The 25,380-nt window shown below is 37.8% G+C and overlaps 1 protein-coding gene across 1 annotated transcript in view; it reads right to left on the reverse strand.

Annotated features, from left to right (window-relative positions):
- LOC130080133 (cadherin-10) overlaps positions 1-25,380 on the reverse strand; it is a 57,581-nt gene that overhangs the window by 19,429 nt on the left and 12,772 nt on the right. Inside the window, exons 3-7 of the mRNA XM_056245424.1 lie at positions 14,630-14,924; positions 9,070-9,189; positions 7,019-7,186; positions 5,729-5,916; positions 4,755-5,008 (exon numbers count right to left, since the gene is read on the reverse strand). Coding sequence (XP_056101399.1) covers positions 4,755-5,008; positions 5,729-5,916; positions 7,019-7,186; positions 9,070-9,189; positions 14,630-14,924 — 1,025 coding nt within the window. The remainder of the gene's footprint in view (positions 1-4,754; positions 5,009-5,728; positions 5,917-7,018; positions 7,187-9,069; positions 9,190-14,629; positions 14,925-25,380) is intronic.

Consider the following 25,380-nt stretch of genomic DNA (forward strand, 5'->3'; position numbering starts at 1 on the left):
CGCTCATTGTCGCAGTTAAAATTAGTCTTAAACTCAAAAAAGACAAAATACATAATTTTTAGTCAAGGTCGTTCTAAGGAAACTGAAATGTCAGTTAAAACTTTAAATGGTACACTTTTAGAAAGAGTTAGTGCCTACAAGTACCTAGGCGTATGGTTGGACGAAAGATTAGCATTTGACATACATATTGATAGGTTGTTGAAGAAGCTTAGGCCAAGATTAGGTTTCTTCTATCGCTTAAAAATTATTGTTTTCCATATGAGGCCCGAAAGAAAATGGTGGAGAGTATATTTTTATCTGTTATTGATTACGGTGATCCTTTATACATGCACGCAGCTACTTCACTACTTAGGAAATTAGACACTGTGTATCATGCTGCTTTACGCTTTGTTGCTGGTGCAGAGTCACGGACACATCATTGTATTTTGTATGATACTTTAGCTTGGTCATCTTTGCATCAAAGGAGAAAGCTACATATGTATTTATTTATTGTAAAAGCTCTTTCAGGTAAATTACCTTCTTATATATCAAGTCTTTTAATTTATTATACAACTAGTTACCACACCAGGTCTGGCTCTTATATTCGGCTAAAAGTCCCAAGGGTATTGTCAGAATCTGGCAAAGGTGCTTTTTCTTTTTATGCTCCTTGGGCTTGGAATGAGTTGCAAAATGTACTTAAGTTAGATGCACTTCCAACTCTGACCACGTTTAAACGTCTCTTGCATACTGCTTTGAAGGAGACTTGTAATTGTCTTTCTTGATTCGGTTTTATCTGCTTTGTTCAGAAACATGTTAAATGTGGAATTGTTATACTGTGATTCTGTGTGAAACTAAATGTGCTGCCGTCTTGACCAGGTCTCTCTGGAAAAAGAGATAGTGATATCTCAATGTGATTCTCCTGGATAAATAAAGGAAATAATAACTCAACGAACACTAATGAAAGTTAGTTGACATGCAGGTGCAACGTTACATAAAGTCGACAGAATGTCTAAAGTAACCAATAAAATAACCATTGTATGTGCTGTTGTTTTACAGCTTTGAATCACATAGGATCTAGTTTGCCTTTTTGACAGTGTTCAACAGAAAATGATTCTTTCATGCCAACTTGGGAACATTTTTACAAAGTTATTAAGCACAAAATAATTGTGCAAAATGCATTTGTCTTATTTTTAGTTCATGGATTTCAATAGAACCAGCCACACCCACAGGAGGTTGAACTTGAATTGGAATGGCAGGAAGTGGAGTTTATTGAACTGCTACTTAAAGAAATTCATTAAGTAATTGCATTAAAAATATATTATACTTATTTTTATACCTGTTGAATTCAAATTAAGTTCAAATTCAGAAATTGTTTTGAAAAGTTTTCAAGTCAGTTTTTAGTAAACATCCTTCAACTTTGCACACCCAACCATTGTAGTTTTTCCGCATTCTTCTTTTCAAAACTGCTCAATCTCAGTCAGGTGATCATGAGTGGAAGTCCACCCATAAATGCTTGGGCCACTCCAGGCCACTAAAACTTAGTTTTTTTTTTTTTTTTTTTAAGTCCCTTTGACTTTATGCTTCGGGTCATTGTCTTGCTGGAAAACAAATCTTCTCCTGCAGGTGTTTTGCAGACCCCATCAGGTTTTCCTCCAGGACTTCTGTGTGTTTTGCTGCATTCATTTTACCCTCACAAGCCTTCCAGGACCTGCCGCAGAGAAGCGATATGCCCCTCAGCGTGATGCTGCCACCACCATGATTCACAGTGGGGATGATGAGTTTCTGCTGATGCTCAGTGTCTAGCTTACGCCAGACGTGGCGTTTATTTTAATGGCCAAAAAGCTCAATTTTAGTCTCATCAGATCAGAGATCCTTATTCCAGCTGGCTTCAAAGTCTCCCACATGCCTTCTGTATAGCCGAGATGTCATATTTTAGCAGTGGCTTTCTCTTTGCCACTCTCCTATAAAGCTCTGACTGGCGAAGAACAGTTGTCGATTGACTTTCCAATCTGAGGTACTGACGCTTGTAACCTTTTTCAGTATTTCCTTCATGCAAAATCTCTCATTGTTTGAGGACATCCTCCTCTTGGTAGATTTACAGCTGGGCCACTCTCTTTCCATTTCTTAATTGTTTATTTTAACTGTACTCCAGGGGACATCGAAAGTCTTCTTTTAATCATCCCCTGCTTTGTGCTTTTCAATTACTTTTTGCTTTGCGTGTTGTAATGGTGTAAGTTATGCCACATTGACTCAATGTTACACCTTACAGATGGATGGGTATTTATACCACAGACAATTTAAAAAACCCTGACCACACACAGATGATTTTTATTGAACTATTTATGTACAGTGACTTCAAAAACCAGTTAACTATGTCAGTGATTATTTAAGTATTGAATATATTGAATACATAATTAGTAATTTTGGATTTTATATTCTGACTTATTTTAGATCACTATTTTTCACCTAAAATCACCTATTTTTGAATAGGTGTTCATTCATTCATTCATTCATTCATTCACTTATTTAGTGTGTATCACATTAAAGATATTGAATACTTATGAAATTATATTCTGGATTATTTTAGATTACATTGATTACATCTTGTTGCAACACCAGCACAGTAGCATTCAAAACCTGAAGACCAATGCTGTTTATCCCAGCAGAATAGTGGTACCCCAGTGCCAGTAACTGCTAATTTTTAAGTAATCAGTTATGCGTTATGCTATGAATAGGCAGCTGTGACGAAAACCTTGCAACTAGCAACTATCAATTATCCTTAACCGCATATTGCGTGTTTTGAATTTTGAAGTGGCTCGTTTGAAAGAGCCTGAATGCTAATCACTCTGTTGATCCCCTGCCTTTTGTTTTCATGAAATAAGAAAAGGAAATCTTTCCTATTAAACCCATTTATCAATGTCAGCTTACATATTCTGCTGACATTTAAATATGCAACTGAGTGTGACGTGCATGAGTAAGCCAGAAGGACAGGCTTTTCAGACAATCGCTCATAGTGTGCATGCGGACAGGAGACGAAAGACAAGACACACTCTTTCACATCAACTTTGTGACTTATAAAAGTCTGAATTCAGAAAGGGAGGGGAGGAGAGATAAAACAGCGCCTGTATTCATCTTGCCAAACTTCCGGAGGGAAATCACCAACTGAGGCCCCATGAATAATTTGCTTTTCCCTCGCCTTCACACACATACACGCGCGCACGCTTGGGAACATGTTGATGGATTGGATTTAACCGAGCACAAAAAATCTGATCAACAACTAAAATGTGGAAGGTGAAGATGTGTTCTGCTTGATTTTTATATGCCATAATGGACTTCATGTTCAGATGCTTTGGGAAGCACTTTTCTTGGTGGCATTTTCCCCCCAAAGTGTTGGATGCTAGGTTTTGTTTGAATGTTGCACCTTTTATTTGTGTCTAAGGTGAAAAGAGCCACTTGTTTGTTAGCTTCATATTCAAAGGCATTTAATTACAAAGAGTCCCTCTGTTCAAATATCTACTGGACCATTAAATTGCCTGTTACACTGGCTGAGATTATCTGTTGACAGAAGCCTCCTTATTAGCTAAATAAGCCTTTGGAAGGTAATGAAACTAATATAATGTGTGTGACAGAAAGTGCATCACAAAGCTAGTATGAGCATCAGATTCACAAACACCAAAACATTAAAGGGGTCATATCGTGCAGAATCGAGTTTTCCTTTTAATGTATAGAGTTTTTGTTTTGTTTTGTTTTTTAAAGAAGCACATTTCAGAAACTCAAAATGTATGAAGTAATATTGATTACTAATAATATTTGAAATGAAAAATAATACTGTTTAGTGTTTTACAGTTGTGTAGTTATTTCAAACGAGTCTGGTATTCTAAATTATATTTTGTTCATTTTTATTTACATAATATTTATATTAAATATGGTAATAAAATATGGTATAAAAATTATATTTGAGTTTTTTGTAGTTAGTCTAATATTAAATACATGGTAATTATATTAAATATTATGTTTTTTTTGTTGTTTTTTTAAGTCCAGTTAATGTTGCATAATGTATGAAATAATAACCCAACACGTGACCACTATTTTTGGTTTCAGCCAAGAATGTTCATTTGGGTGCATCACTAGACGTCACGCAGAATGCGGCAACATGATCTTCTTCTTTCGAAAGTTAATTATGGATATTGGGTGAAAATTGATTCACAGACTTTGATGATACATTTCCACAGTTATTACCATTGCAATCTAGACAAGTATTTTTATATTTTAAATTTTTTTTTTTAAACATGTATGTACATTTATAACACTATATACGTTGTATTATATGACCTGGCATTAAATTACAGAAATCTATTTAATGCTGCTGTGTGAGTGTTTCTAACACAACGGCTGAGGGATTGACTGCAAATTTGATCTTTCTCCCTTCTGACCACCGTAATCAATCTCTCAATATTTTTTTTTTTCCTCGAAAGTCACAGAAACGCTATCATGATTTTTTTTTTTTTTTTGGAGCCAATGGTAAAACAAAGATGATATTTGTTATAGTTTCCATTCACCACTATAGGTATTAGGTATACATTTACCCAACTAATGACTTATGAGAACCCCGTAAATGTGAAAAGAGTAGTAGCATTAAAATCGTTTATTTCTAAGGTCCAATGAGAAGGTGAAAATGGTTATGACCCCTTTAACATTTATACATATTAATTTTTTTTTTTTTTTTTTTTTTTTTTGGGTAAGATTTTTGTAAAAACCAACTAATAGTTACTCACTTGACCAAGTGATTGATAATATCAGGGTCCCGAGCTGACACCGTGCCAAGTGAGCTGCCGGCCGGGGTGTCTTCGTCCACCTCAAAAATGTACAGAGCCCGACTGAAGAGCGGAGGTTCGTCCACATCCGTGACTGTGATTCGGACCATCGCCGTGTCGCTGAAAGGCCCCAGGTGCTCAAAGCGTCGATCTATATGCGTGTTGGTCACCTGTACCCGTAGTGAGTATAACCTCTTACTCTCGTAATCTAGTTTCTGAATGGGAGAAAGGTTACAAGAAGAAAGATAAGATGTTAGGCCAGTCTTCATGACCTGTCTGAATAAAGGAAGGCTTATACTTCTCTGATCTGTTTCAGCTCAGTTCTATTCGGTCACAGATTTACGACATTCTCTAGCAATGTCCTAAACTTTTCCAAATCTAATGCTCGTTTTTGGAAGCGTTCATTGAAGTGTGCTTATCACTATCCCCTTTCTTTAACGTTGAATGTCTTTTTTTATAAAGGCAGGGTATCGTGCTTTAATGCAGCCTTTTAATTATGAAACGATTAAAGACTCAAGGTGCGATCTTTTACCTTTCGCCCATTCAGGTCTTCTTCCGTAGCTATCTTTTATTCTAGTTTAAGCAATAAGATTTGCATAATTGCCTGAGCCTCGTCAAAGCCTGACCTGACAGAGAGTGGAAATAAGCTATAGGCAGATTTCAGCAGGCAAATAGATCCCTGCGCCACACAAAAGGAAAAAAGGGACTTTTTGGGGCTGTGAATAGAATTAAGCACCTTTGTAAAGTTGATAGGACACGAAGGCTTCGATTTAGGGGATTACTTTCTAAGCACTTTGCTTCGTATGGGCGCGTGCACGCGTATGAAAGAATGAGAAAATGAGAATGAGGGAAAGACCGTGGCATGGTGCAGACTTTATTTCTAACTGGCGACTTACAGTGTCATGTTTAAAACTTTAGATATAGGGCCTGTTTACCTTCTTTACTGTGATCACTCCTTCCTGGCTGGTGCCGTCTGTGATGATATTGAACACATCTTGCCCGTCGCCATCCAGGATGGTGAACCACATCTCGGCGTTCTCCCCCACATCTGCGTCGTACGCTTTGATTCGGCCCACCGATGATCCGATTTCGGCCGACTCTGGAGTGGAGAGATGGTAGGTACCTGGAAAAGGAGAGCAAAATAAATCAATTGAGTAAACAGTCAGGTGTTTGTACGAACTCTTTGTTCTCGAGAGGGGTGCTTCAGCGTGCATTTGTCTATTTGTTTATCCTTCTCTCGGGGGGGGGGGGGGGGGGGGGGGGGGGCAGTTCTGCCTCTCAGTGGTTCTTCTTTAATAGAATTTCAGCTCCGATGAGCCATTGGAGAAGGTTCTTTTTAAACCCAGTTTGTGGAAACTGTTTCTGATGTGGCTCTTGTATTGGATTTGAGACTGGCGAAGAGAGAGAGAGGGATTATCACCCCAAATGAAGCTCCCGCTGTGCTCTCTCTCTCTCTCTACATCTCTCTGTCTTCTAGTTTCTATCCTTCTATCCACCCCCGTCCAAACCCCCCCCCCCCAACCCCCCACCCATCCACCCTTCTCTCTCTCACTCTAAAAGCCTCTCTCTGTGGAGATTTTGTTCTGGGTTCACATTGTGACTCATCCTGGTCAGTTGGAGAAATTAGCCCCAAGCATTTCCATGATAATTCAACTGAACCACAACGTACATGCTTGCGGTTCTTATGAAATATCACTTGCGGAGGAATGTGAAACATGAACAGTTCATTTCATATGCTGATTTTTGTTGAAGTCTATTTGCAAGTCCAAGCGCAATTATGCTCGTAAACGCTCTGATAATCTAGACTGCATCAATTATTAATTGTTGACTGGCAATCAAACTCTTGTTAATTTGATATGAACCTGCTGGGCTTGTTCTATGCCTTTTGTTCTAGACATTTCAGTAGCATTTTTCTTTCAAATTCCATATAATAATAAATTCAAGGTAATTTGCATCAAAATGAGTCATAATTTAGTTTCATTCGCCCCAAAAATGGTCTGTTTTTGCTATTGTTTGCTTTATTTGCAGTTTATCTCTTGTGGATTGAGCAGAAAGCTTTGCATTTTGTGTTAGATTATTGCCACTTAGTACATGAAACTCTTTTATTTAAAGGATTAGAGCAAGGGGAATGTATTCCTGTAGATCAAAAAGTCGAAGTGATGGATTGATTGATTTATTGATTGATTGATTGATTGATAGATAGAGTGGATATTTTGTGTTCTTACTGTGTGGGAATCGAGGAGGACTGTTGTTGACATCCATAAGTGTGATGTTGACTGTAGCGGTCCCGGAGAGACCACCCATCTGTCCAGCCATGTCCTTGGCCTGAATCACCACCTGATAGTGCTCCCGGTTCTCTCGAATCATGTTCGGAAGCGCCGTCTTTATGATGCCTGACAGAATGGATGGACACAGGTTTTAGGTGCTATCTAATGAGCTTCTCTGACTTCATTATGTATATGTTAATGTCACGCTAAAAAAAAAGGAGTGGAACCATGGAAATTAATTCCCAGCCTTGGGGTATTTTAAAGAGCGAGTTTTAATTGAGTAGGATGTCAATCTTCAAATTATGTTGTGATAAGGTTTTTAGAACATGAGAACAGAATGAATGTGTTTTTTTTAATAAAAGCAACACACTTCAATACCAAAATTAGTAAAGCAGATAGAAAACTATAATTGTATTTTTTACTTTAATACATCAAAATACTGTATACAGTAATCAGAGTCATAATTTGAAGTAATGAGAATAGTAAAATTTCAAGACAAATTGCAGTAAATAGTTGCAATTGGGTGGTAAAATGTTGTTAATTTTCAAAAAAAAAAAAAAAATCTCAATGTCGTAAATGTTGTGTTCGTTTTCTTATTGCAAAATATAATTCCTTTGTTGTAGAAATATTCTGATTTAGGGTGAAATATGACCTGGGCATTTTCTTGACAGGCTTTATGCGATTCACCGACAACATGTAAGAAACTACACTCACCGGCCACTTTATTAGGTACCCCATGCTAGTAACGGGTTGGACCCCCTTTTGCCTTCAGAACTGCCTCAATTCTTCGTGGCATAGATTCAACAAGGTGCTGGAAGCATTCCTCAGGGATTTTGGTCCATATTGACATGATGGCATCACACAGTTGCCGCAGATTTGTCGGCTGCACATCCATGATGCGAATCTCCCGTTCCACCACATCCCAAAGATGCTCTATTGGGTTGAGATCTGGTGACTGTGGAGGCCATTTTAGTACAGTGAACTCATTGTCATGTTCAAGAAACCAATTTGAAATGATTAGAGCTTTGTGACATGGTGGAAGTAGCCATCAGAGGATGGGTACATGGTGGCCATAAAGGGATGGATATGGTCAGAAACAATGCTCAGGTAGGCCGTGGCATTTAAACGATGCCCAATTGGCACTAAGGGGCCTAAAGTGTGCCAGGAAAACATCCCCCACACCATTACACCACCACCACCAGCCTGCACAGTGGTAACAAGGCATGATGGTTCCATGTTCTCATTCTGTTTACGCCAAATTCTGACTCTAACATCTGAATGTCTCAACAGAAATCGAGACTCATCAGACCAGGCAACATTTTTCCAGTCTTCAACTGTTCAATTTTGGTGAGCTCTTGCAAATTGTAGCCTCTTTTTCCTATTTGTAGTGGAGATGAGTGGTACCCGGTGGAGTCTTCTGCTGTTGTAGCCCATCCGCCTCAAGGTTGTGTGTGTTGTGGCTTCACAAATGCTTTGCTGCATACCTCGGTTGTAACGAGTGGTTATTTCAGTCACTGTTGCCCTTCTATCAGCTCGAACCAGTCTGGCCATTCTCCTCTGACCTCTGGCATCAACAAGGCATTTCCGCCCACAGAACTGCCGCTCACTGGATGTTTTTTCTTTTTCGGACCATTCTCTGTAAACCCTAGAGATGGTTGTGCGTGAAAATCCCAGTAGATTAGCAGTTTCTGAAATACTCAGACCAGCCCTTCTGGCACCAACAATCATGCCACGTTCAAAGTCACTCAAATCAACTTTCTTCCCCATACTGATGCTCGGTTTGAACTGCAGGAGATTGTCTTGACCATGTCTACATGCCTAAATGCACTGAGTTGCCGCCATGTGATTGGCTGCTTAGAAATTAAGTGTTAACGAGCAGTTGGACAGGTGTACCTAATAAAGTGGCCGGTGAGTGTATGTTAGCAAATGCTGTATCACCTTAATAGTATTGTACCCCATCTTTTAATCATTTCAAATGATACTTGTTCTCTCATTTTTGCTCAACTTACCCGTTTCAGGTTCAACTGAGAAATATGGCTGGCCCTGCAGTATGCTGTAAACCAGCTTGGCACTGTTTCCATATGCTTCATCATCTGCATCTGTGGCTGTAACTCTCATTACAAATGCACCTTGAGAGAGAGGGCAAAAGAGAATTATAGAGCGAGGTATTTCAGCTCCAAAGAGCCCTAACATGAGTGTAAAACATGATCCCCACATCCAGTATTAAAACCTCAACCATGATCAAAGCAGTGCATCCTAAAGGTGCACCATGAACGACAAATTCCAAGTTGTAAAACTCGCTAATATCCTATATGAAGAGACCCACACCCTCCCAGCGCAAGCAATGATCAAGGCGAATGCATGATCACTCGTTCTTTCATCTTCTTTATCTCAGTGTATTTCTTATCTAAATCCTAGTCTCATAATTACTCCAGCTGCACGGTGAGATGGACATATCTTTAATTGTAGTTTTTCTTTCGCTTGCTCTCACTGGGTCATCCCATTCATTTTCCGCTCTGATGGAATCTGCTGTATGTTGCTGGGAAACGTCAGACTAATAATCTGCTCAAAGAAACATTATAATTACACCAATTAGTCTAGAAGTAACATGATTTTAGGGGGTTCGTTTTCAGCTTGATATGGCTTTGGACAGATGTGGGAGGGGGAAAAAATAGTCTCTGATATGAAAAGCTGTTCAAAAATGTGACCATGGCCATGGTGTACAGTAATAGAAAAAAAAACTCATTTCAAACCCATTTGGCTGCTTAAATTTGGCTATAGTGTGCTATTAGGGCAGTATATTATATTTTTACAATGATTTTGAAGGCAATTCACAATATATCACAAGTAATTTTGCAATCTTTTACTATTCGCTTGTATGAAAGTATTAAAACAGAGAGGTACGAGTAGCTGATTTAAACTTAAAATTGGTAAGTTTGATTTATTTCTGTGAATCAATTCAAAGTTGCATTTTTTATTATGTACAGTATTTATTTTTTTATAATAATATATGGGGATCAATATTTTCTATTTTATGTAATATGGGAAATGATTGTGTTAGTGAATATATATATTTTTGTACTTCTTTATTAGAGCGTATGCAGATAAATATTGCTGTGATGTTATATTGGTACTTATACATGAAAATGATTTTATTCCTATAGTGGACCAAAATTCATTGACTCTCTGGCCATTTCAGATCAAGCAGACCTTCAAAAACTATTTTGAATATCATCAAAAGACTCGGAAATATCACGATTTTTCTCTCTCTTTTTTTTGTAGCTATATTGCCGAGCCCTTTGTGCTACTGAAAGTCTTGTAATGTTTTCACAAGTGTAGTACACCATTACCCACAATAAAATCTGATCTTGGCCTGAAATCAGATATAACTAGCGACAACAACTTTTGTCCTGCCACGTGAAGGGCAAAATCACTCCTCATTCGTAGTTGCCAACAGCCACGCTTTCCATTACAGTCACGGCTTCCTGTGAGTAGTTTCCTATGAGGTTTCGCCTTTCTCATTTGTGTACTTCTGACATCTTACAGTTCTTTCTTCTGAATAGACTTTAGAGGTGACTTCGCGGCTTCTCAGTCTCACCTCTGAAGGTGGACCGAATGCACATGTTGTTTCTGCCATGGATCAGCGGCGTCCCTGGCATCAACAAGACCTCCGCCGAGTGCCATTCGCTCTCTGGATGGCTCTGAGAATACTAATGAATGCGGAAACATCTGTCGCCCTCCAATCCCATTCCGATAACACGGAGGGAAACAGAGTCTCAGACTTCATGGATGGCCAGATCTGATTAACGGCAGGCACGCTCGCAACACATGGGCGGTTTGTTCAGCTTAAACGCGAGTGCCACCGTGACCTCATGGTTTGGCAAGCAGAGCCGCTCGTGAATTCGTACACAGGCGGGAGAAAGGAAGAGCTCAAGCGAAGTGTCAAACGAGCATGGTGTCCCATTTACGTTACGGAGTGCCGGGGATGATGTAACTTTCAACCCCATGGAGAAATAAATAAATGAAAGGGAGAATGAGCCTGCCGGAAAGAGAAGCGGAAAAAAGAAAGGTTGAGCTTCGGTTTCAAGCGCAAAAGCCTTGGGGGAAAAGACTGTGGTCCATTTTCAAGGCTGTTGTTACCAGATTTCGTGTTGAGTAAATAACTTTGCCCACAGTTGAACAGCTGTAACGTGACGTGGTTTTAAATTTGTGAGGGAAATAAATATCAGTATTGACAGCAAAGCTGACATGTATCATGTTCTGAAGCAGCTGAATAAAACAACATTGCATGTTCTCAGCTTGTAAAACACAGGTGCTTTGAGACTCTCGACGGCAGAGACATAAAGGAGATGTAATGCAAGAATCCAACTGAGAGTCCCTGGAGTGGGTCTTGCATTTGTCTGAAAGGATGACTGGTAGTGTTTCACGCCTCAGGGATCCATCTTTCAACAAACACGGCTGCATTAAGATACTCTCCGATGAGACATTCAGAACTTAACAGAAATTTGAATACCTATACACTTTAATAACACATTTCATTTCATGTTGCATTGAAAATGTCACGACAAGGATGTGACAATAGTGTTGATTGGCCGATGGCACTTCAAGAATGAATGCAGTCCCAAACCCTTCACTGGTGACTTTCCTGAGCTGTGACTTAAAAGGCAGCAGACAGGGAAAAATATTAGTCAATTTCATGCTTCAAAAAATATTGGGCACTGGTGAAGCATCTTCTATAATATAATGACATTTTTGTGATTTGTGACAGTATGTTGGTCGCTAACTTTTTCATTAAAATTTCATCAGACTACACGGCTACTTCTGAATGCTCACTGCAGAAAGATGTTTTACTTGTCCAGATTGTGTATAGTTATGGCATCTACCAGCAAGAGCTAACTAGCTTGTGCTAACCAACTAACTAAACCTTGAAACTTCTGTTGAACTGTTCAGGTGATGTGAGTTTGAATCAAACTCATGTTCTAGTCTTCCATTTTTCTGCTGTAGGGGAGAGTGGGGTAAGCTGTGACACCTTTTCTTAAGTTGTCTTTAACAAAATGTGAATAAATAATAGGATAACTAATATTCCGAATTGTATGCTATTTCTAATATATCATCAGCAATTATAAGGAAGTATCTACAACATAAAGCCACAGAATGATGACCTCTCAAAGAAAGTTGGGAAAACAGTGTCATGTCAAGGGGTTTGTTGAATCCTGGGGATTTATTGGTTGATTGATTGATTGGTAGGTTGGTTGGTAGGTTGGTTGGTTGGTTGATTGGTTGGTTGGTTAATTGATTGATTGATTGATTGATTGATTGATTGATTGATCGATTGCTTGATTGCTTGCTTGATTGATTGATTTATTGATTGAAACCACATGCATCAATCACAGGCATCTTTATATGATGGGCCATTTCTAAGGGGGCTTTCACACGGGGACGTTTGCTGTGGTTCGAGTCCAAGTGCGACTATTCCCGGTGCCCCCCGCAGCGTTGGTCTTGTTTCACATTCAACTTCATTCAGTCGAACCCTGGTGCATTTGCGTCTATCTTACACTATCTCAAACATGCACAGCGCATGATAGAAAACGGGTGATAGGCGCGGGTCAATATATCGCCTGAAGCTCGCTTTCTGCTGCTTTAACTTAATAATTCATTAAAAAGGAATGTATACTTGTATGGTATTACATTGTAGCCACATTGAAACAACAGTTAGGGAAATAGATGGATGGATGATTGAGCTGCAGACACCATCTTCTGGTCAGATGTGGGAATTAATTTGGTATTCTCTAGCCATTGAGCATACATTGGTTGTACACTCGTTATTGCGTAATACTAATATTGTGATGCATTGTGGCATTGAATGAGTGCACTTGATAACGTCCACTATGGTTTCGGTCACCACTAAAAATGGCTGTCCCCTCAAATAGATTTCGGACACAGCCTTAGTTTTGGCTTCAGTACCCCGGTGCGCTCCCGCGTCCGCATGACAGCTTTCACATTGCAAATTTTTCATGCAAACCGTGACCCATTTCGAACTAAACTGTCAGTGTGAAAGCACCCTAAATAGATAGTGGCATGATGAAGATTTTGCTCTAGAGGGCAATACATCTCATCCACCGACACACTTTACCCCACTCTCCTCTAATTATGTTAATAATGTGTCAAAAATGGCAAAAGTCAAAATGCAAAAAGATTTAATACCTGTTTGGTAACCTTTGACACACACATTGTGTCAAGCGTTCTCAAACAGTGCTTTATGAATTGACAAACACAAATAGGTACACCAGGACCACTTCAAGCTTAATTTCCTCATTTCCTAGTGATTAATCTTTGATTCATTTGCCGGGTCACAATGATTAAGATCCACAATGATTATCTTATCATAGCACAAAATCTTTAATCAAAAACGGCTGCCTTGTTTTTGTCGGAACTGCAAATGAGTTTTGATTCATTCAAGATAAACCTGCGGGTTAATTTGTTGCTTCGTGAAGAGTAATTGATTTCAGCTTGCAGCATCCCGTTCATTTACTTTGATTCTCTCTGCTGCTCTTAATGGGTTTAAAATCACTGATAATTGAACGAATTCAGACGGGATATTGTAAGATCTTTATCCCCCCTCAAATCACATGAAGTTAAATGTTTGTCATAGTTTTAAATCAGCGTTGATTAAGTGGCTGAAAGAAAGTTGGATACAGTTTTGACAGCTCTGTAAGCACGTATATTGTTTTTAAGCCTGTTTTTTTTTTTTTTTTTTTTTTTTTTTTTTAAGTGTTCACAGCTACTTCGTTTTCCATGGGACATGTATATGGAGGCTCTTTGGCATAAACAAGATTCTTGTGTGGGTAAGTGTACGATTGCCTTTAATGATGTAGAAAATCACTTGCGCTTGGATGTAAAAATCTGGATAAAATCACTGCTCTTATAATAGTCGTCATTTGACGTATTGATGAGTTTTGTATGTAAAGTGTGATTTACATTTGTCTAGACATGTATCGGGATCATTGTATGGACAGCTTCTGGTTTTCATTTATAAATTGATTTGCCATTTGGAAACAGTTTTGAATAACATATCTCCACAATGTACTGATAAATGGATTGCAAGTATATAATTGCAATTCCAGTCCCAACCTGAGGGGGTACTAAAGTACTAAAGTAAACTAATGTTACTAAAGTAAAAAAAAAATACATTGTAGATGCTATCAATATGTTAATTCTGTACATTTCAGTGTCTTTAGAAAAATACGAAAATATATGAGCATTGTGTATTTGAGCAAAGGGTTAAAGGGTTAGTTCTCCCAAAAAATGAAACTTATCCCATCATTTACTCACAATCAGAGTTATATAAAATAAACATATGGCTCTTCAAGCTTTTTAATGAGAGTGAACAGTACCTGATTTTTTGATGCCCAAAAAAGCGCATCCATCCATCATAAAAGTAATCCATACGGCTCCAGGGGGTTAATAAAGTCCTTCTGAAGCCAAATTATGAATTATATCATTTTTATGTATGGGATAATTTTAATTTTTGGGTGAACTAACCCTTTAAAGCTTGAGCCAGCAACTCACCAACATTCGACATCTCTGATACACTTGCCACGTAGGTTTCCTTGGCAAACTTTGGCTCGTTGTCATTGATGTCATGGATTTTGATGATGAATTCCGAGGCCCTCTCCAGATCCTGTCCAGAGGTTTTGTTGACGGCTTTTGCGCTTAGGGTGTACGACGCTCTTTCTTCCCTGTCAAGCCTCCTGGTGGCATGGATATCACCCGAGTTCTCATCGATCTCGAAAACAGTTCCGGCCCCGTCTCCGGTTAGGACGTACTTCACATGCCCATCTTCCGTGTCTATGTCTGAGTGAAGCTTAAAAGAGCAAAGAGAGTTTTGTTGGAATTAACAGTTCCCGAATTAACCGTTTTCTTAGTGTGCGACTGGCAAATTGTTTGCAAATATACTCAGTCTGTCAAGACAAAATGTTCAGGCGATGGCCCTAAACCTTGTGCAAATGGAAACAGAAATTAAACGTTTTTCTAAACGCAGTTTAAGCCCCTTTCTGGCCGAAGTCAGAATGTGTTTCTTGAGCAATGTTTTTAAATGAGTCATGAATATGTGAATGGGAATTTTCTCAAAGGCCCCGGTCGGTTTAATTTTCTTTGTGGGTAAAGCTCCGAAATGTCTACTTAAATATTTAATTCACTTCAGTATCAGTAATAGTTTCAGAATTCTTCTTTTCCTTTTCAATAGCAAACACAGAGCGACGAATGGCGATCTGGTCATTATCTGCAGGAGTGCAGAACTTACTGCGTAGAAAGCTCTGTGTCTGACGGCATATGGCAGATATCTCAGAAAACTGTCAATAGACTCACACTGTGGAGGAAAGATATGACCTGTTTTTGTTCAGAACAGTCACAATTACACAAAACGCTCCTTCAGAGCAGAACTTTCATTTTACACCTGTCTCTTAGCAACAAGAGGAAGCCCGGCAGTCCTCTCCATTTGATTGCAGTTCCACTTTTCCTGATTAGGATTTTACCTGGAGAGGCCAGCCATACAGTCCTGGATAAAATATCCAATCAGCATAGGTCCCATAAAATGTTTCATATTTATTAAATGATCAATCAACACCCGGAAGAGGCTGCAAAAACAGTCCTTTGTTTGTGTAAGCAGCAAATAAAAAAGAACCAAAAAAAACATCTTCCATTATAAGAGCGGCATTCTAAGCATTGCACCCTACAATTTCATAATATGTCCACTTACAGCTAAATGTACACTATAATTGGAAACGATTTTAGAGTCTTTTCTAACCACTGTTATCAGGATGTAGATAATTTGACACGCAGCAATTAAAACCTCAATTTGGAGGTTGCGTCATTGTGAAACAAGTGTTCCTCTCCGTCCTGAAACTGAATTAGGTATCCATTACACACACAATTGCATTAACAGCACACTAGAAAGCTGCTCAGATAAATGGCTATCTTTTTTAGTAGTTTTATGTCCTGGCATATAGGCAATTGTAAGGGGAAAATCTTTGTGAATGTGATTTTGCTTCATGTTTACTGCAAACAGCAGTTGCAATAAGGCATACAATAGTTATTTCGGTAACACTTTATGGTAACACTTTATTTTACAGTGTCTTTGTTACATATGTTACATGTACTTACCATAGTAATAACAGTAAATGATGCATAATTACATGTAACTACCCTCAAACAAATCCTAATCCTACCCTAACCCTTAAGTAAGTACATGTAGTTAATTAATATTACTCAGTACTTAAATGTATAATTACACTCTAATTGCATTACATTATACAAATGTATAGTTAAATAAAGTGTCCTTGTTACACATGGTACATACTATATTTACTTAAACCAATTGCAAGCAACTAACCCTAAACTGAACTGCAATCTTAATCCTAACCCGTACATGTAGTTAATTGGCATTACTTAATTGTATAATTACACTGTAACAAGGACACCTTAAAATAAAATGTAACCATTATTTAATGCTAAATCCTCCCATAGCAGTTAAAAATGTTTAAAGTTCATTACATTAAGTCTGGTGAAGTCACAAAGTAAACTGCAACAAAATGCAAAGATGTTACAAATGTTACAAAGATACTCACCCTCATGTCAGTACAAACCCTTATGCTCTTTTTTCTGGACCTCAAGAGAAGGAACATGTTGGTCTTCTTTCATTCATTTACCTATAAGTACCAACAAACCACCATAACCGTGGTCCATTTGATTTGTGCACTATATGTTCCAAGTCTTCAGAAGGCATATGATAGCTTTGGGTGGATAACAAGCTGCATTTTGCTGAATTTCACTGATATTTTTCTCTTCCAGTGAACTTTTAAGTTTGTGGACTGAATCAACTGATTCAACCAGGAGATGTGACTCAATAGGACGATTAATTTGCTAATTGAAGATGTCAAGATTTTTAGAGTTAAAGTGTCCCTATTATGCTATTTTAAAGTTTCCTAATGTTGTTTTGCAGTCTCCTACAACAGGTTTACATGCATCAAAGGAAATTTTTTTTTGTATTTTTCTCATAATATACATTTGCACAACACCACATTTTGAATGATTCTCAAACGACTCGTCCGATTAATCAATCTTTCTAAATCCCTCCTTTCCGCGAGCTACTCTGCTCTGATTGGCCAGACAGCTTAGTCTGTTGTGATTGGTCTACCGCGTACAGCGCGTCGAAATCAAAAACGCCCATTGCCATAACAACGACAGCTCTGCTTGTCCTGAGGCTTCCTACTTCTTAAACTAAACATAGTAACGAAAGATGACGTTGATTTTACCATATCAATCCGAGTGCAAGTGCGATGATGAAACATTGGAAGAACTATTCATTCAACCCGAACCTCCATCGCAAGGACGACTCGAGCAGGACGTTTCTCAGTGATACACTACTCAGTTTGAGGTACATTGTGAGATGTTGCAACTGTAATTCCTCAGCATCAGCATTAACAAGTGCATGTCCAACAAAACCGATTATTTTACATGTTTGACTTATTTTACGGTGAACATGGAAACTGTATCAATAACAGTGCATACATTAGCCGAGCTCTAGCGTGAATGACTGATGTAACTTAAACGTTGGTAAAACAAATCTTGCTCCATGCTTATTCTTTCCTCAAAGTTGTGAGAACGACAGACGATCTGCATTAATAGACACAGTTTTAGGTAATAGTGGCCCACAGCTGATTAGCAGAAGTATTTCAGTAAGACAGTAATAATGTGAGTTAACCAGTTAGCAGAAGACCTACAAAATATAAAACTCAAAACGAAGTATGAGTACTTTCAGCAAGCGGTTCTCGAATCCTGCATTGAACTCCGAGATTTGAGAAGCAGTCGTCAGTAAAATAAAGGGAACACAGCAAAAGTTTAGGATTATACTGTTTTGATATCGTGGTAAAGATTCATTTTAACCACTGATTCTTCTCATGCTCGTCCTCAGGCAGTGAAAAGAAACTGGATTTACCTTCACATTATAGAGCACATGCAGCGTCTTCTCGACATGATGCTATCCAGTATCCACAGGAATCAGCTGCAGTGTTTGAGGTTCAAGGTTTCCCTAGTGTGTGCGTGTATAGTGTGTGAGTCAAATGGACTTCATTTATGATTTATTTAGCATTTTTTGCCGTTTTTTAGATAGAAGGCTGAGCTCCACATTTATTTTATTTGTATGGAAAATTACCAAATGAGTGAATGATGATCCCTTTTTTACTTAATTACTTTATTAGGGGTTGAGCTTCCCTTATATTAAAAACATATGTGTGTTGTGTGTGGAATATGAACCATTTTCTTTCTCTTTTTTCAACTAAAAGCTTTTTCATTAAAATGTTGTGTTTGGAGTTTTCTTGCCTCCCCAGTGGCTTTCTGATTGGTTCTTTTCAATTCACATCAGCATGCTGATGAGTCAATTATACAAATTTTTATTTGTATACCTACTGAGTTTTCTTTTCTTTTTTCATTTCATTATAACACAAACAGAAAACAGAGAGGGTCATGTATTTCATTTCATTTTTGATCCTCATATTTTCATCCCCATTTTCCAGTTTTCGGCCTGGTAAATGAACCCTTTGAGATTTTTTAATGCTTTTGAAAGAAGAGTCTAACGTTCCCCAAGGCTGCATTTATTTGATCAAAATTCAATAAAAACAGTAATATTGTGAAATATTATTACAATTTAAAATAACTTTTTTGATTTTAATATATATATATCGAAATGTAATTTATTCATGTGATGGCAAAAACTGAACTTTCCGCAGTCATTCATTCAGTCTTCAGTGTCACATGATCCTTCAGAAATCATTCTAATATGCTGATTTGGGACCGGAAATGGTTGTGCTGTTTAATGAAGATAGTTTAACAGAACAAGAAAAACACAAAACTATAATAGTCCACATTTCACTTAATTGATAAAACTGTAATTTTAGATGATATATTGATTTCTGGATTAGAAATGCCCATGGATTGTATTCCAAACATCTGTTCATTTTATGCAAGTGTATCTACAGAAAGATTTTTTCAGAATTGGCTGTCTAGAGGTGACACACGTAACACAAGTTTGATTACTTTTGTAAACTCCAGTCTCAGAGTTGACTCACACTCTATTGATCGTTCGGATTCTCCTGGGATTATGCTGTCACCGCTGACACAGTGAGAGAAGAGAAACATACACCGCTCCCTCACAAAAGTCATCTGATAGGTTGACGTCAGCCATTATGGAGCATGTCAGTTATCCATATTTACAGCATAACCACACAGTTTAAATTACAATAATTGTTGATGACACTTCAAATATCAGTGCATGAAGAACAAAAATTAAATATCTTGCAGCATTTAAATACGTGTATAAAACAACAGTTTTGGCAACATGTGACAGCGTCAACATGTGTAGACCCAGATGGTACACACACACTGTTGTAGTGCTATTAAAAGCTTGTTTAAGACTTTAAAAAAAATGGTATTCAGCTGAAATCTAATAAATCTTGAAGAGCCTGTACTTGACACCTGACAAATGTACTATATTAGCAGATGCACAATGGATAATGTTTTTTTTTCTCCCTAGTGGTTAGAAAAGACATATGGCTCCAGCGTTAGAAAGTTGAGAGAAAGTAATGTCAATGCTTTTTTGTTAAATTATAGTCAAATGATGTGGACAATTAAGACACGTTCCCATTTTACTCTGGATTTTAAACGCACGACAATATGCAGGTTTGTTTGGAGAGCAAGAAAAGGTATGAAATATTCTCTTTTTAAAATACAGAATCTACTGAAATGCTTCAATGGACATTACATTTGCAGTCCAATCAGTGGTTGTTATGACATGGCGATGGCAAATCTCATGAATATTAATTTGGCCGCGCTGACGTTGCTTGGTAACCTTTCTAGACTGCCCAGTCATGCAAATGATTAATATTCATGAGGCAAACCTTCACCATAGTACATCTCATAGTTCATATCCATTGCTTGAGTTCTGGCCTTTGGGGTTCAGAATCAAACCATATTTGATAAAGCAAGGATGCATTAGATTGATCAAAAGAGACAGTACATATTTTTAGATTGTTACAAAAGGTTTCTATTTTAAATCAATGATGTGCTTCATCAAATATTCCTGAAAAAAAAAAAAAAATTCTTGAACACCAAATCAGCATTTTAGTGTGATTTCTGAGGGATCATGTAAGACTGAAGCAATACATGTATTCCTAACAGTTATTTTAAATGGTAAAAATATATTTTACAATTACTGTTTTACTGTATTTTGTACAGATTTTTTGGAGAGAATAAGATATTTATTTTCAAAAACATTAACAAATCTGACCCCAAACTTGTGCTTTTTTTAATGCAACAGCAGTGTATACTAATACAATCTACAAATACAATACTGAATGTATTGATTTGGAAACCACATTTATAGCAGAATATTTAATCTTCTACATGATGGCAAAACTGTAATATTGACAATTTAACATTAAATTAGGATTGACAACGCAATGTTCAAAATCGTTTAGACAATTAACAATAGCTCAGATCATTAGCCCAATTTAACATTTGACAAGCAATTTTATTTGTGAGCTTATTCATTAGCCTGCACTCTTAAAAATAAACGTGCCAAGAAGAACCAAAAATGGGTTTTTAGAAGAACAATATGTGGTTCCCTCAAGATCCTTTCTTTGGGGAGGTAGTATGAATAACCGTTTTTTTTCCACTACAACCTTTAGTGCAACGGGAAGGTTTAATGGATGAACCTTTATTTTTAAGAGTGAAATTAAAATAAAATGCTGCCTTGGTATGTTAGATGAGTGCAGATGTAGTACCGTATGCTTTCTAATTTCCCCATCTTGTAAATACAGTGTGCTGTCATTCATTTGTGACTACCAGACACTGCAGACTCTGTCGCTCCAGGGGTTTTGTGGGTCAGTGGATATATGCACACATCAAACGTCTGTATTTCTTTTTTTTTTTCTTTCTCAGTGTAGGGGCATAAAAGGCTTTTTTTATATAAATAGTAGTGCACTTTGGTTGAGTGAGCTGTTAAGTCCAGCTCTAGAAAAAAATCCATCAATACAGACAGACAGACACAATGCAATATGAAATGTTTAGGAATATGACATTTGCATGCTTTTTCTCAAGTGTCCTACTTGATTTCCATGAACCCGTGTTGTAATCAACCTTCTGCGACATAATGACAAACCTCAATGTTTACAGTCACCGACAAGAACGACAGAAAAGTCCAAATAAATAAATCCAGAATTTGTCAGGCAGAGTAAGCGAAGGGTGAGAACGTCTCTGCTTTCAGCTCCAAGCCAGTAATCTATGCAAACATTAGCATGCGATCATTAGCATGTGGTTAATGAAATGTCTGTGCGCTCTATCTCACGGGTCCACATTCTCCTGAGTGAGAGAGAGAGTGAGGGACACAGCATGCAGGAAAGCCAAAGCAGATATAAATAACTTGAGATAAGATCTAATTATTTTCAACATATTTACAGCCAGCAACTCTACACCCAAGTGTGATGGTGGTTGAACCAATTTTTGGGAAGAAATGACATCTCAAGATGCATTTATTTATTTATTTTTTCTGATGGAAATGTCAAATATGAAGAATGTTTTTTTTAAAGGTACACTATGTCACTTGTTTTTTTGTTTAAGTGTTTATGATTTAGACCTGACAGGATGGTTTTCATAGGAAATTGCATACACACTCGCCCGTCTCATCAAATCCATAAAAAGAGAAAAGTTGCTCCGGCTACTTTGATGGTGTGGGAGTGGCATAGGTTAGTTGTCACAACGATGATAGAAAGGTTGACACGGAGCTGCTAAATCAATCGTTAAAAAAGCTGAGTCTGCTAGCAGAAAGAGAACGCGACAGAGCTTGTAATAAAACATGAATCAACATTGGTTTGGCTTTTTGGAGATAGCGATGAAATGTTTTTTTTATTTTTTTATTATTAATCAGGTGATTAAAGGGGTTCTATTATGCCCTTTTACGAAGTCTTGATTTTGTTTTTGGGGTGTAATCAAATGTTTTCATGCTTGATGGTTCCAAAACGCATTATGTTTCACATATTTTACATTGTTACAGCTCCTCTCTCCCCAGTCTGGTTGAATGCTTCGTGAACCTCTCTAAGTTTGTCAGCCTTAGACTTTTTCCGGGTTGTAAAAAACAGTGACAACTCCTCTTCCTCTTCTCTAAAGCAGCCAAACATGGCCTCACCCCCTTTGTTGTGTGTTCCCAGAGGCAGGGTTTATGTCAATTTTAGGGTTCGTAATGTCACCAACCAGGGAAGAAGCTCGTTGTAGTCCCTACCAGCCGTTTGTTGTAGTCCTTAAAAAGCGATTTCTGTAAAAGAAAATATCTCCCTTTGCTTTGAACTTTGAGCATTTGCACAACCTTTGCAGATGTTGTTTATGCTCAAACAGCAACATTACACACTGACTAAAGTTAAAAAAAGTGAAATCATAATCAAGGACCCCTTTAAGGTATTATTATTGAACAAATAAATTGCTATATGTAGCTCTCTAACATATAGTTCATTGTAAAGCATTATATATTGTGAATGGTAGAGCTACAGTATAGGCCACAGCTACAGTAAAGTTATAGTTACAGTAACGTCTTCAGCTGATCAGCTTTCCTATCCATCTAAACTGGTTATATATCTTAAACCTAGTAGTGATTTATTTATGAGCAGTAGGATAACCATATTCATCCGCCGTCACGCAGAGCCGGAGCACAACCAAAACAATGTTCTTCCGCAAAATGCATGCAATTTGTTTTTTAACGGCTGGAGAGTTACAGTGTACCTTTAATGTAGCAGCTATGATGATCTGCAAATGATCATAATGATTCACTTTTTTAACCATTGGATTCAAAATCATTAAATTTTAGGTATAAAGTGATGGATTAAATAACAGTTTCCAAGAACTCACTAGTCTTAAAGGAGATATTGAACTTCTAATCATTGTTCGTAAATGTTGATAGTGAACAACATGGTTTCAGACATGAGCGTGTCCTCTCAATGCTCAAACATTTGCCACGGTTTAGGGCAGAGTTAACATTTAATCCAGACAGAAAAGCATGACAGATCACATCAGCTACAGTCTGAAATCTACCCTTGTGCAACCTTGATGTTTTTAAATGAACGTCTGAAGGCCTTTAAGTCGTATGTCAATGTATGCTACACCTCAGACACTTATCATACTTTCTATTTGTGATTCATATTTTAATTCTCTTTCATTAATTTCAGAACAAAGCGCGTTGTACCTCCAGAGAGTATTTTCTGGAAAAGGACTTTCATGCTAGTTGTAACCAGAGGAAGACGATATGAAGATGTAGATTCCATTTTCATCTCCGCTATGTATAAAATCCCTTGACAGCACCATAATTAGTCTCTCTATGTCCTTTATTGTGAAGAAATCCTCCAGCGCTGCCATGGCCCACACAGACGTGAGTTTGAAATCCATAAAAAGACATCTGAGACAAAGACATGCAATGAAAGCAGACAACCGCATAAAGCCAATACAAACCCCAGCTTCTCAGGGCTAATTGGTGTTTGTCAAGCGAGCGTCTACTCCCGCTTTAAAGGGTGTACATAAAACATTGCATTAATCTCTGAGGTAAACACACGCTTGAACGACAACAACAGGCTTCATTAGGTCATTAATTTGAGGTGGACCGTGGTCGAGCCTGAAAATCCCTGCAGGAATGAAGGCGATGTGTGAAAGATGTTTTTGGCCCCGCTTTAGCAAAGACGTAATGCGTCTCATAACAACCTGTCTTGTTCTATAAAGTGCTGCTGGTGAGTCTTTAGCCTTTGCATATTATTTCAGCAGTCGGAGAACAGGAAATATTCTACGGCGAGAATGAAGAGCCTGAATAAACATTGACGGTGTTTACAAGCAGTAATTTACAAGTCTCAGTGCTTTTTAAGTCGTTAACACAAAGTGCTTCATTCTAAATATAACGCATTTGAAAAGTTGCCACTAGGGCTGTGCGTGTTTCTTCTTGCTCAGTGCAAACAAATTCAGTCAGACCTGTAAAATTCTAAATGGACCCATGAGGGCAGTGGGTTGAGATCAACAAACAGTAAATTACACAGCAAAAAAAAAAATAAAAAAAAATAGAGAGATTTCTTGAAGAAGACATTCTTGAATCAAATTTAATATACTTGAGAAGCAAACCGACTTATGAAATTAGGTGTTGTTTTTCTCTTGGGGGGGGGGTCAAGTATCAAAATTAAGTGTTTATACTTTACAATTTTCTATGTAAGAACAAAACAAGATTAATTTTTGTACCCCACTGCCATATATTTTTGTTTTATGCTAAAAACACCTTATTTATTTATTTTCAGAAAACAAGGTAAGGTAAGGTAAAACTTTATTATCCCACAGGGGAAAATTTGTCTTGGGCCATCAGCCATCCTGCAGTCAGTACACAAATAACACACAATAATCAACAAATAAGACAATAATAGAACCAGAAGTAGCGATTTACAATTACAGCTCCATACCGCCACTATTTAACATCATTACAGACACCGCAATGACTAAATATCCAGCCCATTCTCATCCTTTGGCGTCATACATGTGATGCTTTGGACATTTCGTCGAAATCTTACGCACATGGCATCCTTTAGCTTCAAAATGAAACGCAGAACCTGGGGTAGGGTAGGGTAGGGTACGGTCTGGGGTAGGGTACGGTTATGACGCCTTGGGATCTGCGTCTCATATTCACGCTAAACGATGCCATGTGCGTCGGATTTAGACGAGCGTCACCTGTATGACACCTTGGGTTCTGCGTCTCATATTGATGCTAAAGGATGCCATGTGCGTAAGATTTCGACTTAGGATGTCGACAAAGGATGAGAACGGGCTGAAATATCTCATGTATTTTGCCTCTCAAGTAAATAAATGCATCCTGATTTAAGAGTATTTAGATATTTGTACTGGAATATAATATTTTTGCAGTGTAGAGTTAAATTAGCATGGTGCTTCACACAAACATTTCGTTTAGCCTAAAAGTATAAGTTTATGTTTGCTCTATGTGTTGTTTACGCTGCTTTGGACAAAAATCATTGCCTATCATGAACACTCGGCACATGTACGATTGCTATAGCTGCAGGCACCTTAGTAACTTGCCTAATTGATTGTAAACCCCATTTATTTATTTATTTTCCAACAGGTCTATATCGCAATACACCAGATGTTTCGTTTCCACAGTGTAGCCAATGTTTTCCATTTGGCTGCACACTGGAAGACTAGGGGTGTCCTAATTACTGCCAGCTCAAAAAAAAAAAAAA

Source organism: Rhinichthys klamathensis, unplaced genomic scaffold (assembly GCF_029890125.1).
Source record: "Rhinichthys klamathensis goyatoka isolate OS25496 unplaced genomic scaffold, OSU_Roscu_1.1 h1tg000030l_1, whole genome shotgun sequence".
Taxonomy (NCBI): Eukaryota; Metazoa; Chordata; class Actinopteri; order Cypriniformes; family Leuciscidae; genus Rhinichthys; species Rhinichthys klamathensis.